Source organism: Monodon monoceros, unplaced genomic scaffold, assembly GCF_005190385.1.
Source record: "Monodon monoceros isolate NGI ecotype Baffin Bay Population unplaced genomic scaffold, NGI_Narwhal_1 Super_Scaffold_4, whole genome shotgun sequence".
Classification (NCBI taxonomy): Eukaryota; Metazoa; Chordata; class Mammalia; order Artiodactyla; family Monodontidae; genus Monodon; species Monodon monoceros.
The window spans coordinates 2,992,924-3,008,171 of record NW_021703781.1 but is presented as its reverse complement, the minus strand read 5'-3'; the positions used below and the strand labels follow the sequence as shown (position 1 = coordinate 3,008,171).

The following is a 15,248-nucleotide window of genomic DNA, read 5'->3' as shown; positions in this document are numbered from 1 at the left end:
GCGGCATGTGGGATCCTCCCAGACCGGGGCACGAACCCGTGTCCCCTGCATCGGCAGGCGGACTCTCAACCCCTGCGCCACCAGGGAAGCCCGAGAGCTCCGATCTTTAATCCAAGATGGTCAGGGCTCCTTTGTCAGTCCCCCATTGGGTGTTTGGGGAAGATGCTCTTTGAGCTCACGAACGCAGGAGGGACAGGAGGAAGGGACAAGGGGCTGTAGCCCAGCCCTCCTCTCTCGCTGCCTCTTCCCCTCTTGCCCTCTATTATTTTGCTGTCTGCCTTGACTCCTGTTAGAGCCAGTCAGGGCGTCGTCTGCTGGTGCTGGGGAGAAAGCAGACAGCGCACAGAATGTGTACCAGGTTTGATTTTAGGCGATACCAGAAGCTCAGGTGAAGGGTTATTTCTTTATAGAGGCAAAGAAAATCCTCAGGTTGACATTTCTTAGCGATACATGACCAAGAGCCTGTACTTTCGGTAAAAATGTTCATTCAGCTGAACAATTTTTCACTCCATGATGTTTTCCTCTCCAGCGAGGGAAGGAGAGGCAGGGGGTGAGGGACGTGCCCCATGCACACCGGCTTCCAGCTGGCCCGGGGCACCCTTCCCAGAGCTGCGACACGCACACCCCTATTCCTGACCAACTCAGCCGCAGGGAAATCAGCGGCAAAAGTAATTCCCACCTAGTCAAATAGTTTCTTTTCACCTGGTGCAGAAAACCTGCTTTAAGCAAGACAGCTGATGTGTTTGAGAGACGGGAAGTGACTGAGGGTCCCTGGGCTTCCTGACCTTTCTCTCTGTGGCGGGGTGGGGGTGGTTGAACCTTAAATTCTGGGTGAAGACGGGACCTGGGCGGGGTCAGCCCAGCCTCTGCCCTTCGGTGCCTCCCCGGGTTCAGAGGGGTCCATCAGGAGAGAAGCAGACAAGGACAGAGGACATCACACATAGAACACGCTGGAGCATTTGGAGAGGGAGGGTGGCGGGAACGGCGTTGATAAAATACCCGTTACTGGTTTCCCTTCAAGATGGAGGGGGCGACGGTTCCACCTTTAAGCAGGTTAATGTTAAAAACAGAGTGGCTTCATCGTTAGCTCTAGCCGCTGTTAGAGGTAGGCTAAGAGCTGCATGTGGAAGGTGCTGGGAAACAGAGCATTAGGGTCCTTCAAGGCCAGATCACAGGCATCCTCTGTCCTGGTCCAGGTGCGAGCATTTCACAGTTTCCCCAAAGGATGTGGGCGCTAAAATTACAGGTGCACTTGGTTAATTACATCCCCTCCTTAATTGCGGGCTCAGACGGCCAGGTGGTCATTATTTTGATTGGTCTAATTAGTCAGATGTGTCTGCGAGCAGCTGCATACCACATTCTGGGCAGGGCCAGGAGAGGCACCTTAGAGAAGGTCCAGCCTTTGGGAAATTTGTCCACAGATGCATAATGAGTTCCTAACAACCAGTATGGCTAGTGACGAAAACGCTTCAAGTCCTGTGATGAGAGTTTAAAGAGAAGAAATGTAAAAGGCCTGTTTGCACAGAGAAAGGAAGACTAGCGAACATTCGGTGCCAGTTAGGGAGAGGGTTTTGGTTTAGCCAGTGATCGAGCTGCCTCATTAAGTCAAAAGAGTAATCCAACCACCATTTTTGTACATAGCGAAATGTACAAAAGAGATTGCACCCAACCGTTTTTACAGTAGAGGCTTCAACACTCTTCCCACAGGGGGAAGTCACCCCAAGGGAAACAGCAAGAGATCCTGAGGGTGGTCAGACTGGGGTGGTGTCCTCGGGAGAAGCCCACCCGGGAGAAGCTCACCTCTGCTTTTCTGATTCGTGTGAAGGCTCAGTCCAGATCTTGCACCCGGCCCCTGCCGGCTGGCGACCTCTCAGTGAGCCTGGAGGTCGCGGCTCTTTCACAAAGCCCCTCCTCTCGAGCGCTGTGTCTCTTGGGTGACTGCGGTGGGATGTCTGTTTCTTTACTGGGACAGGAGATCTTTTACAAAAAGCTCCCTGGGCCCCTCTGAGGGCCCGGCCGGTACCCGTGCTGTGTGATCTGACTGACACTCTGGTTTTGTTTCTGTCTAGATGACTTCTGGTTCTCCGATGGGTCCTTATCAGATAAGTCCAAGTGCGCAGATCCCGGCCTGATGCCCCTCCCGGACACGGCCACGGGGTTAGATTGGTCCCACCTCGTGGATGCTGCCCGGGCGTTTGAAGGTAAAGACTCACAGCCTCTGGGGCCGGGGCAGCAACACAGGGATCGTCCGGGTTAACGTCTGGATGCTCTGAGCATCTTCCAAGAGGAAAACCAGGGGATGGCTTGGGCTGAGACTGAGGGCCTTTCCTTAGGGAGAACCAGGCACGCAGGGAAGTAGCACCGGGCAAAGGGCCCCAAACCTGCTTCCAGGTCAGGCGCCAGCTGTGACCTGGCAGGTGTCACTTGTCCTCTGACACCTGTGTTTTCTTACCTGGAATGTAGAGGTGGGGATCTAGGACACAGACTCTGTCTTTCCTCCCAGCGTGACGAGGTGAGACAGGAGGAGAAAGCCTTTCAGAGGTCCAAGCCACCCAAACAAGCACAGGCCTAGGCCTCTGGTGGCTTGGGGTCCCTGCAGACTCTGATGTGGCCTCCTTGACCCAGCGGGTCACCCGGCACGGGCCCCGGCTTCCTCCTCTAACCATGTGGTCAGGATGGCGCTGGGCTGGCTGATCTCTGGGGCCCTCTGGCTGTCACACTGCCCTCCACGATCTCTGGAGAAAGCTTCTGTGAATTTAGGAGGGGAAGCTGCACCTTTTCTCCAGCCTAAAGGTAAAGGGGGCCACGGACAAGGGAGACGCTTGCCTCCCAGGCACCCTCTGCACCTTACGCGTGGGTCCAGGGACCCCGGCGACCCGGATTCAGACTTTCTGCCATTTGCTGCTACATTCTCTCCATGACCACAGCCTCTGCACCTGGGTGACCTGTCTGAGACTCCCCTGTGTGTCTGCGTCTTCACTGCCGCCCCCCAGGGATGGCCATGGCCACCTGAGTGGCCCTTTTCTTTCCCTCTCCTTTGACTCACCAGCTCTGGTCATCGGTTCCCGTCACCTGTGACGTGCAGGCTTCAGGAAAGGGATTCAGATTCCTTTCCCAGGAGGGGCAGGTGCACTTTGCAGTCAGGCTGCTGCAGGCTGTGGAGGTCAGCTGCCCTGACTTCCTGTCTAACGAGCTGCCCTGCTAGGCAGTTTCTCTCATCAGTTGGGATCAGTGCCTCTGGTCCTAAGCACCATTTGGGGGGGAGTCTGGGGGAGGGGTGAGTCGAAAGCTCCTCTCAAGCTAATTCAGGGACACCTTAATTCAGTACAGGGACGTTTAGCTCTGGTAGATGGGGGGCGGGGAAAGTGTTGGGAAGAAACTCCTGCAACAGGCACAGGCTGTTTCTGCTCCCTTACTAGACAGAGTACAACGGTTTGGGGTTTGCTGCTTTACAATACTCGTCCCGTGTGGAAACTCGAGAATGCCCCCGTCTGCTTGGTAACGCAGCCTTCATTCCTCTCAACCAGAAGATGGTTAGGGTGCATTATAACAGCCCTCCAAACGCTGGCCCGACGTGACCGAGCCCCAGAGGGCACGAACACAGTCTCCCCTCTGTCCAGAGCGGCCCAGGCAAGACAGAGCAGCATTGTCTCTGGCCTGTTCCGTGCACACTGTTGTCTTACTGCCCGAGGAGAGTGTAAGAACTTCCATTCTGTCTTCTCCATTCCCCCACTGCATAGATATTAGCGTAGTGCTTACCACACTGAATTCTGCATTATTCACCTCTCTGTCTCTTCCTATTAGATGATGAGTTTCTCAAGGGAAGCCTGCTTCTTCAATTTATCTTATCTCTATTGAGCAAGTGCAGATCAAGATAACCGAATGAGGAGAGCTCATACAAAGGAGCCAGTAGGTCCAAATGCACAGGGCCCTGTGCACCCTTGGGCTGTCTCAGCTCACAGCATAATTTGTAACCTCTGAGGTTCTTCTGCATTTTGTGTCCATTTTTCTGATTTAAAACAACACATATCACTTTGTCTCCACCCTCATTTGTGTCTTTGCCTGGCTCCCTTCCACCCCTTCCGAATAAAATCGCTGCTGTGAAGTGGAGTTTTTCAGGGAGCTGGGCTGCAGGTGGGAGGGCGAGAAAGCAAAATGGTGCAGACAGCAGTGACTGAATTTTCCATCCGGGGGGGGCTGTGATTGTGATCGCAGTCCTACGGCTGGGCTGCTGGCCTTTGGACAAGTCACTTAGCTACACACCTTGTGCCGACACTGAGTGTTGGACACCAGTCCTCTAACGTACATGCTTGTGTTGGGTTTCAGCCTGCTTGTCTATGAAATGAATTCCTTTCCAGAGAACCTGGAAGGCTTCTCCCAGCCCTACCCTCCAGTTCTGCAGTTCCATTCTTCAGGGTATTTCTGAGCTGGAGTTAGAGGCTAGCTGGGAGTTGGCATCGTCAGACAAAGGAGGAAAAAGCACAGACATCCCAGCTAGCCAGTGCCTCAGGGGCAGGGGTACCTAAGTTCAACTGAAAGAATGTGGGATTCTGTTTGCAGGGGGAGAGGACTTTGGTTACCTGACCTTTCTGAACTTTCCAATCAACATTTTATAGAAAATGTGGAAAGAGTTGAGGTTGTGTTTAAAAATTTCAGTTGTTTTCTGTGCTACTCCGTAGGGTAGCATGCCACCTTGAGACATTAGTCAGCTCAGGAAAATTCAGGAATTTGCAACTCCAGACCTTTGGCTAATCAGATTCTTTTGTATCGGTGTCAGCCCCGCTGTGACACAGGTTGGTATGGTGGTGACCGGGTGTGATCCATTCCCTTAGCACTTTTTAAAAAAATTTATTTTGTTGAAGTATAGTTGATTTAGAATGTTGTGTTAGTTTTAGGTATACAGCAAAGTGATTCAGTTACACGTGTATAGAGATAGATAGACAGATAGATAGATTCTTTTTCAGATTCCTTTTCCTTATAGATTATTACAAGATATTGAGTATAGTTACATAGTACTATACCAAGTAGTTACATAATACTTAATGGAAAAAAATGTTTTTAATGTTTTAAGTAGATCCCTTAAGTATAGAAACTAAACAAGGGTATCCTTTGAGACTGTGTCCTCTGATTTTGTATTGGAATCCTTGACATTTAAACAAGCAATGAAAAGAAAAAGGGAATAAATTTTGGAAGTAAAGAAATATTTATAGATATGATTCTATATCTAGGAAATATTTTAAAAATCAAAAAGAAATTATTAGAGATTATAAAATAGAGTAGGTAAGATATTTTAAAATATATTTCATAGTTTTATAAGCCTCATTTCAAAGCATTGTTAATTTTTTCAGTTATCGATTTCTGTATAACAAACCACCCCAAAATTTATGGCTGAAGACAGCAGTGGTTTGTTATGTCTGATGATTCCATGGGTTGGCTAGACTCAGCTGAGTGATTCCTCTGCTTCCTATGGTTTCAGCTGAGGTCACACATGTGGGTATATTTAGCTGGAACTCAACTGGGTCTGGAGCCTTAAGGGACTCCACTCATGTGTCTGTACCTGGAACAGCTGGGGTCTAGCTGGACCCTTGTCTCCAGCGGGTAATGATACTTCTTCACATGTGGCTTAAGGAATCAGGAGACCATAAGCAGAAGATACACGGTGTTTCAAGACCCAGAACATTATATTCACCACATTCTATTGGGCAGAGAAAGCCCCAAGGCCAGCCCAAATCCCAGGATGGAAGTAGGCTCTTCCTTCTGGTATGAGGGGTGGCATGTGCACACAGCCACCTTTGCAGACAGCCTTCCACTTAGCAGTCATAAAGAACACCTTAGGTACATCAGCAAGATCAAATTATAAATTCCTTGGGAGTTAGCCATCATTAGAATTATAATGAGAGAAAAGCACTGGACACTTTGATACCTGAAAAGTCGTAATATGTGAAAGGATAGGAATGGATAGAAAGCACATGGGAAAGAGGAGAGCCCTTCCTGAGTTAATTCACAGACTTCGTATCATTTCAGTTCAAATATCTAAAGGATATTTGCATTCATTTGGAAAACAGATGAACAATGGTCAACAAAAAAGTTTATTATAAATCAATAGCAATAAAGCAGCATAATAACGATTCAGAAGATAGAAATGAGTCCTTTTGAAGGGGAAAAAAAGAGCCTAGGCTGAAATCTGTGTATATTTAAGAGTTAAATGGGAGTGGAATTTATGTACTCCATTTGGATTTAGGAATTAGAAAAGTCAATTCTAGAAAAAGTAAAGACAGAAAGATTAATGTTTTGGAAGCATGCCAGTGCCATAATTATGGAGTAATGAGAGAACATACAGAATGTCATATGACCAGATAAAAGTATTTAAATATTTAGATCTTTTATGAACCTGGACGAGAACATTAAAAGGGGAAGTAGAGGAACATGGGAAAGATTTGTAATAAATGTGATGGATAAAACCAGGGTATCTCCAGTGAATGAAGGAACATGACCCCCCAAAAATGCCAAACGCCCGATAAGCAAACGGTCAAGTCATGTGTCGCACAGTCCAAAAGATGGATCATACAGTAGATAAGGACTTGAAAAGTGTTCAACCACACATGTAAATGTAAACAGTAATGAGGTACCAGCTCACATCTCTTGAGTATGAAAAACGATGCAGCAGCTCTGGAAAGCTATGAAGAATGCTCACAGCTGGTATCATTATAAAGATTATAAAATGATCCATCTTTGCGTTCAAGCAATATGACAGTACGTAACTAGAGCCAGAAAATATACCCCCCCTTTGACCAGCAGTCTCATTCCTGAGAATTTGCTTGCTGCCAGTCATTTAAAAGAATAGAAAAGCTTCCAACAGAGAAATGCTATGCAGCATTGTTAAAAATTAATTAGTAAGTGAATAGATAGGTAATGCAGCTCTACTCCAAAAACCAGTGTCTAAACATTGAGAACTCCTTCATAGGCTTGGGAGAGAGAAGGTGAGTCAAGTGCCAAGTGCGATTCCCACCACAGCCCACGCCCCTCACTGCCCTCTCCTGTGACAGGTTTGAAAACTGGCCGAGTCCCAGTTCTGGCTTGTTGTCACGTGGGCAGTTGCTATGTTTAGGGGGGAAGGGTGAGATGTGATCTTCGGCCCATCAGAACTCCTACACAACACCTGTCATCAGTGTTAGGCACTGAGACCATCATCTGTCACTTCCCTTATGCCATAAAATAATGTGAAGTATAGAGGGACCGAATGACAGAGAGAGGTCCCATGCCCCCAATATGGTCAAGTGAACAAACCCCACTAGCAAAGCCAGCTGTGGGGCGGACAGTGAAGCCGGGGAAGGGAAGAGTGGAGTGTCTTTAAAAGTTCTAGGATTTAAAGTAGTTCTCTTATCAAAATATCAGAGGTTGCCAGTTGGTGTGTTCTCCAGCATTTGTTGAGTGGATGATGTTGTCTTACGTGGAAACAGGTGTCAAGGGCAGCATTATAAACTGGTGATTGGAGGCTCTCTGCGTGTCAGCGTCCTGCATGCGTCCCCACAGGCCTTTCCTCCCCTCGGGATTTCAGCTCTTTCCCGCTGGTGGTCACTGTTGCAAGTGGATGTGTGTGGTCGTGACACGTGCACAATTAACAACTCATTTGTCAGGCACTGCCATGGGAATGAAATATTCCACATAAGTGTATTTTCTGAGAAAATGGAAGTTTACACTGCCCTTGGTTTCTTAAACAGAGCGCAATAAGCATACATATTTATGATGAGAACTTTTTCGGTTCTGAAGCTTCAGCTTAAATTTGATGAAGTTGTTAGTTACTGTTACTTAATCGCTGCGTGCATATAAGCATAAACAAAATGGGACATACGGTAAGACTCCTAAGGTTTAAAAAAACAGGAAAGAAAAGAAAAATGACAGCTACTTAGATGAAAAATGCACCGTTAATTTACTATAGTAAATTGACTTAAATTCTCTCAAAAGTAAGAAAATTGTTGCGGACCAGACAACAGTACTTGTATCTTAAAGAATAAATCCAGAGCTCTTCTTTGTTCATTACTCAGATTCTAGACCATTACCTTGCGTCGTTCATCAGTAGGCTGCAAAAGGCTGAACCAAGGTACTTTATGTTTAAAAATGTTCTTTTTCCCGGCAGTCAGTTAAATAAGCTACAATTGGATAAGCCCAGTTGTCAGAAACAGAACCTGTGATTTTCTACCTGTAGCTAGAGAGCCCCAGCTTTTCTGTAATTTGTAGCTGTAGCAAAGACGTATTAGAACAGCCTCATTTGTGGAAATAGGTTTAGTTTAATTTAGCCTCACACCTGCATGTCTCGTATGGCATACATCTGGCATACATTCTCCTGTTCTACACCCTCGGCAGACATGGCTATAGTTGATCAGAGCACCCGTCCCTCCCGATTCAGGCCTGGACTTACGGGTCTCTGACATTGCTCCACGCAGCTTGCCTGGAGTCGAAGGGATTATTTGCAGGCCACTGTTGTGCCATGTCAGCTCTAGATTGATACGGAATAGTCTGCTGACTGTTCACCCTCTTGTTTAGTGCTAAATGCACTAAAATAAGAAACCGACAGTAAACAACAAGGTCCTGCTGTGTAGCACAGGGAACTATATTCAACATCCTGTAATCAACCATAATGGAAAAGAATATGTATATAAAACTGAATCACTCTGGTACACAACATTGTAAATCAACTATACTAACCAAAAAAATAAATTTTAAAAATGAAACGGACATTGAAATCAGGTTTTTTGAAGATTCTTTCAAGGGAAGGATTGTTTCACGTGTAAGCCATGCCCTTATGTCCCCTCTTAGCCAGATTTGCGTGCACGGGAAAGAACAGAAAAGGGAAAAACCAAGCGGTGTGGGTGACTGGAAACTGTGCTCACCATTTACGTGAAGTTCATACTCCGAGCCTCCCTTTTCTTACAGTTTTGTCTGTGCCTTTCGGTTCCATGTCAGTAATCACTTTGGTTACTGAATATTTATCATTACAGAAATAAGCTGTGGAGGAAGAAAGCTCCCACTGGAAACTTGTCACTAAGATTAGCTCCTTGACAAAGGAGTCTAGTGTCTGTACTTAATCAAGTAGCATTCTGGTTGCATTTCAACCTCCCAGGCTTTTCAGATTCAAAGTGAAATCCTCTTTGTGAAATTACATTGTTGGCAAAACTATTTCTGGCTTCTTGCCTCCTGACCGGTGGGACCTTGTTTCTCCCCAAAGAATGTTTGAATGGCTGCCAGTAGTAGCAAGTTCTGTTTCTTCAAATATGTGGGTACTTTGTCAATTAAGGTAAAAATAGATGAAGCGAGCTAAGACTTTTTCATTGAGATATTTAGACTTGACCATCAGAACCAAGTATATTAAGAAAGATACAAGCTAACCAGATTATTGCCGGGTTGCATAAAATGTGGATGAGTCAATGAGACTCTTTTAAAAAGTGAGAAGAATAAGTTCTTTTCTTTCACTCCTTTTGGTCCGTAGTTAAATTCACCGTGGAATAAAAAATGCCTCTGCTGTTGATTTTTTTTAACTGGGGAGCATTCCCTGCTTTGGGGCCATCACAGAACAGAGGGTTATCTTGGACACTCCGGTAGACCAGACCCTCTACCCCTCCCCAGGGCCACTCACCCCCGGCCTGTGTGCCCCGTTCCTTCCTGCCCACCTCTGCTGGTCACTTCCCATCAGGTGTAAAAGTAGGCAGTGCCCAAGTTATGCTGTTCATCTTAATTAAATTACAAATTATTTCATCAGATGCAAAACCCCTACTAGTCTGTACCAAGTTGGGAGCTTGGTTGTCTCTCAGGAATGTACAGTTACAGAAGGCCTCTCATCCTGTACAAGATGCAAAGCGTGGAGAAGGGCCCCTTAAAGCTTTACAGGAATGTCGGTTGAGGACACCTGCGTACCTGTCACGGGTGTTGAGGTGTCACGACAGAGGAAAGGGACACGTGGCTGGGGAGCCTGCTGTACCATTGATCAGGCGGGGCACTCAGCACAGCTCTGAGAGGGCCCGGACTCTGTGGGTGCCCCCATCCCTGAGGCCCAGTTCCTTCCAGGGCCCCCGGCCCCTCCGCCATCCTCTCTGATTAACGGGATGTGCGTGACCCTCCAGAATCCAGACGACCAGGTAGCCTCATTAGGAGAGGCGTCCAGCAGCCAGCGGGAGACAGAGGGGGATAAATTAAGATCAGAGCACCCCTGACACGGACCCCGGTGCGATTTCTCAGCCATTAATCAAATCATGTGAAAAAGCCACTGCAGCACTAACACACCTGCTGTATCCCTCGGATCCCAAGTGTGGATGCGCTTGGGTACCAGGGGGCGGGGGGTGGGTGGGTGGTGGATGATCAGATGTGTCCCTGGTTCTCCCCTGTACCTTTTGCTTGAAACCAGGATTTCTCTGCATGCCATTCAGCATTTCTGGGCCAGCGTTCTTGTGTCAGAGCTCAGTGCCCAGAGCTGGGCCAGTCTGGTTCCCGTTCCGAAGAACATCACATTCCCTTTCCTGCCTAGCTCTTGAGGCACTGGATGTGAAGTCACTGGTGCCAGGAACAGAAGTGGCCCCGTGCTAAGGAGGGGTAGTCGAGCTGATCATTGCCCTCGCTGCTGTAAACACTGCAAATCTTCCTCTAAGGGTTTTAGCGAGAATATGCAGCTAATCTCTCTCACCACCACTATCTTTACCTTCAGGGAGCTGGTCATTTAAGCAAACCCCAAATGGTCACGCCTTCCTGCAGCCGGATTGGCACGTGTGTGGCATGCCACTTACCATTGTTGTGTCACGACAGCCGTGCGTCCGGCCAGGACCATGACACGTGAAGCGCACCATCTCTCCACGCTCTTTGGCGACGCGTAATACTATACCGTCTCTCGGGGCAGTTCCTGGTTTAGTACAACACATGCGCACAGGCAGACATGTACACACACTTACACACATGCAGATGTGCACACCGGCACACATGTGTACACGCGTGCCCCTCACACGCACACAGCTGTATTTCCATCACCTGAGCCTGATGTGGGCCCCCAGAGGCTCTCAAGTGAGGAGAGATATCACTGTTCAAAAGAAAATTCTAAATCTTATTTCAGGTCTTGACTCAGATGAAGAACTTGGGCTACTCTGTCACCACACGTCCTATCTAGGTGATTGTCTGGGGCTGTTCGTGGGGTCTTCATCCTCTGTAACCTTTTCTTTCTGTTTCATTGTCTGCACGTCTGCATGGTTATGGAAGCACGGAGGGTCGGGGACGCACAGGGTGACGTGTCCGGGCCATTGTCTCAAGGAAGCTCTCCGGCTTTGGGGGGAGTTTGAGGAGAGGTCCCTCTCCTTGGTTCTGTGAATCAGTCATGTCATCCCCCGACGCCGTTCTTTCACGCCCAGCCAGCAGCTTGGGCATTTTTTGGGACGTGGACAGAAGAAAGACTGGCTCTAGCCAATCCAGTGTCTGCTCCTTGCTCCCCCGGCTGTGATGTGAGTGTGCCATGCAGCCCAGAAGGACGGCCAGTCTGAATGCTTTCCGATTGTCAGCAGCTTGCCTGAGTTTGTTCTTTTGTTTTGTTTCACACAGGGCAGTAACTGACTGGGGGGAGGGGGAAGGTTTTATTTAGCAACTATTCATTTCCACGAAGAAACGGTGCCTTGCGGCTATTACTAATGCTTCTTTCTGTGTGTGTCTCCCATCCCCAGACCAGAGAGTGGCATCCTTCTGCACCCTGACAGATATGCACCCCGAGCAGGACCTGGAAGGGGCCCAGGAGCTGCCTTTATGTGTCGATCCTGGCAGTGGCAAAGATTTCATGGACGCCGCTGGGTATGTGACTCCTGTGGACCGCCTCCCTCCCGTGTCCCGGGCCCCAGTTGTTAACAGGGATTCAGCTCAGCCCTGGCCACAGCCAGGAAACCATTTCCACCTGCCTTCCCCAGCCCTTCAGGACCCAGAGAAGGGACCGAGCGGCCCGAGTCGGCTTCTGCGCTGCCGGGTGGGTGGAGCTTGTGCTCCGCGGGAGGGTCCTGCCAAGACGTGTAGTCAGTGCCCTTGGCGGTGAGGCTCTCGGGCCGGGTGGGAGGGTGTGACGCCCGGTCAGCATCTGCCCTGATCACTGCAGCGGCATCAGACGGGGGTACCTCACTGACCGTCCTCCATCTGCCGAGGGCACGCTCCCGCCCACCAGCCCTGGTCCCGCCCCCAGCCCCACGGCTCCCGCTGAGGGGTGCCGAGAGCGAGCCGTCTCCACCCCTGTGTCCTCGGCGTGCTCATCACCACAGAGCATATGTTCTCTCAGTGTCACCCACGCCTAGTTCCAACTTCTCTGTCAACTCGAGTTATCAACGACTTGCGTGTCCATCTTGGTGATGAGCCTCTTGATACTTCCTTCACAGAGAAAGGCAGACTTGGGGACATGGAGTCTATATTTGGTTCTCAGGACTTCGTTCTGGGCTACCTAATCTCAGCTGCTAACTGCATTTAGATCACCCATCTTTTGCTTTCTTACCAATGTGTATGCCTGTAGAGAGATTCTGAATCCCCTTTTAAATCAAAAGCGACCCAGGAGGGATTTTTCCACCAAAGCGGCAATGCGTTCACTTTCGACATCTGACATAATCTTATTTATTTCCTTGCGGGGCTCTAAGCGCACAGTAGAATGTTTTACGTGAAAACTTTACCAACGAGAACTCTTGACCGCGGTGTCTTGACCTCAGCGCGCTTGAGTCTTTCTAAGTCTTTCCTTCCTTGCTAGGGGGCGGTCTCCATCCACACTGACCGGGAAAGTCAACCAGCTGGAGCTGGTTCTTCGGCAGCTGCAGACCGACCTTCGGAAGGTAAAGCAATCGATTGGAAGCCCGTGCTCAGAACTCTTTCTCTCACACAATCAACCTTTTTTAACTATTAGGAATAAAAAAAAAAAAGACACTCAAGAAAGATAACTGCCCTAATCAAAACCCAACAGTAAATGGAAATGGACACTCCTGAGGTCTGATTCCATCTTCCTGCCCACAGCTACTGTATTGCATTGTAGGGGACACAAGGTCCTGTAGATCGGACTGAATGAGGTTGAGCCCTGGATGGCCAGCCTTCAGAATGAGGCAGAAATGCAGAATGAGGCTAGCGTTTTTCAGTTCAGTGAGTTATCAGTTGCACCAACATTTATGAGCTGACCTAAGAAGAGTTAGTTGCTATCAGGAAGCCTGGTCTCCCCAAGCTGCTTCCTCCTACTGAGTCAGCGTCTGCTCTACCCATCACCCTGTGCGAGCTTGGTCCTCAAAAGATGTGAAGTCATTCATTCCACAGACATTTGCTGAGCTCTTTTTGGATCATCAGCACCGTGTTATCCGTAGCCGCTTTGCTATCCGGGGAAATGGAATGGAGTGCTGTAGCTGGAGGGTGATGGTGAGGCCGGGAGGGGCCGTGGGGAGGGTTTTGTTGGTGGAAGAAGGGAGAGGTGACAGCCGGCATGAACGCTGGTGGAGATGATCCATTTGGGAGGGAAATAATGTCCTGAGCCTAACAAAGAGGGAGCTGGCCTGGATGGGAGTAAGGACCGTCCACACATAGTTACCAGAGCAGAGTGTGTGTGCGTGTCTGTGTGTGTGTCCGTGTGCATGCGTGCACACATGCCTTCATACACGAGTACAGGCCTACCTCAGAGATATTGCAGGTTTGGTTCCAGACCCCTGCAATAAAGTGAATATCACAATAAATTGGATCACATGAATATTTTAGGCATATAAAAATTATGTTTATGGTATACTGTAGTCTGTTATGTGTGCAATAACATTATGTCTATAAGAACAATGCACATACCTTAATTAAAAAATGCTTTTTATGCTAAACAATGCCAAAACAATTACAGCACATTGAAAACCACAGATCGCCATAACAAATGTAATAATAATGAAAAAGTCTGGGATATTGGGAGAATTACCAAGCGTGACACAGAAACATGAAGTGAGCAAATGTAATTGGCAAAATGGCGCTGATGGACTTGCTCGGTGCAGGGTTGCCACAAGCCTTCAATTTGTAAAACACTGGTATCTGCAAAGCAAGGCATGGCTGTAGTCCAAACAGAGATAGGTTGGCAAAGTTCCCCTCTGGTTGTTTCTTTATTCCAGAGCCGAGGGTGAGCGATGGGAAGGAGGGTGAGAGATTTAAGGATGGAGGGTAAGGTGTAGAGTGGAGGATAATTGGACCAGATGTATTTGGTAAGACTGCAGCATAAGTTAGGTATTTTCCTCCAGTGTGGATGACCAGCTGTCCCAGCTTGCTTGGCATGGAGGGTTTCCCAGGACACAGAACTTTCAAAGCTGGAACTAAGAACGTCCCAGGCCAGCTGGGCCAGCTGGTCACCCTGTCTCCAGATGTAGGTGTAGAAAAGTTAGAGAGTTGAACTTAACCAATATTCGATTTCAGACAAGAAATTAAGACCAGCAGCGATAGACAAGGACCATTCAGTGTGTATAGGATGTGATTAAACTGAGGGACTCAGAGTCTAAGGTGGGTGAGAAGGAATAATGTCATCACAGGGGGTGTCAGTGGACGCTGACAATAAGGTAAGATTGGTAGATTAGATCATTTTTGGAGGGGTGGATACTGGAGAAATTATTTTAGAAAGACAAGAGGTGGTGGTCAGGCAGTGGGAGCTTGAAGCATTTAGGAAGATGTGCGGTTATCAGTAACAGCTTCAAGGTACAGGAAATGGCCCCAGGAGGGGGCGTGAGGAGGACAGTTTTCGAGGTCACAAAGAGACTGAATCAGGTGGAACATCTACGGCATCTTAAGATCATCAATAAACATGAGGGATGGAGGAAGAAAGAAGAAAGGTGAACCACATTCTAGAATCTTCCATGATGGAAGGGAGTGGAGATATAGTCAACCATGACAAAGAGCAGGGGTGGCAGATCTTACAGCCCATGTCAGGCTTCTCACGGGAGCTGGGATTTTAGGGGAGAGAAGTTACCTGCACCGGGCAGCTGGGGCGAGGTGTTGACCTGGCAGCCTCCAGGCCCTGTGCTCTTCAGAACAAGCCCTCATCCCCAGGAGAGAGTCAAGACTCATGTCTAGCTGAAGATAAAGGGAATATCCAGGGAAAAGCTTGAGAGTTTAGCAGGTTTCGGTGACACAGGACGCATTCCATGGGTGGAGTTAAAGGGTCAAGGGGTCAGGAGAGGTGGGCAACTGAGCCGCAGCAGGGCCCTGGGGATGTCTGAGCCGTGTTGGGAATGAGAGCCCTGGGGCGTGGGGCG

The 15,248-nt window shown here is 48.5% G+C and overlaps 1 protein-coding gene across 3 annotated transcripts in view; it reads left to right on the top strand.

Annotated features, from left to right (window-relative positions):
* The window catches only part of SIPA1L2 (signal induced proliferation associated 1 like 2), a 220,841-nt gene that overhangs the window by 202,786 nt on the left and 2,807 nt on the right, over positions 1-15,248 (top strand). For all 3 annotated transcript variants that reach the window (XM_029245525.1, XM_029245527.1, XM_029245526.1), the window contains exons 18-20: positions 2,070-2,201; positions 11,694-11,817; positions 12,746-12,827. In XM_029245525.1, coding sequence (XP_029101358.1) covers positions 2,070-2,201; positions 11,694-11,817; positions 12,746-12,827 — 338 coding nt within the window. The remainder of the gene's footprint in view (positions 1-2,069; positions 2,202-11,693; positions 11,818-12,745; positions 12,828-15,248) is intronic.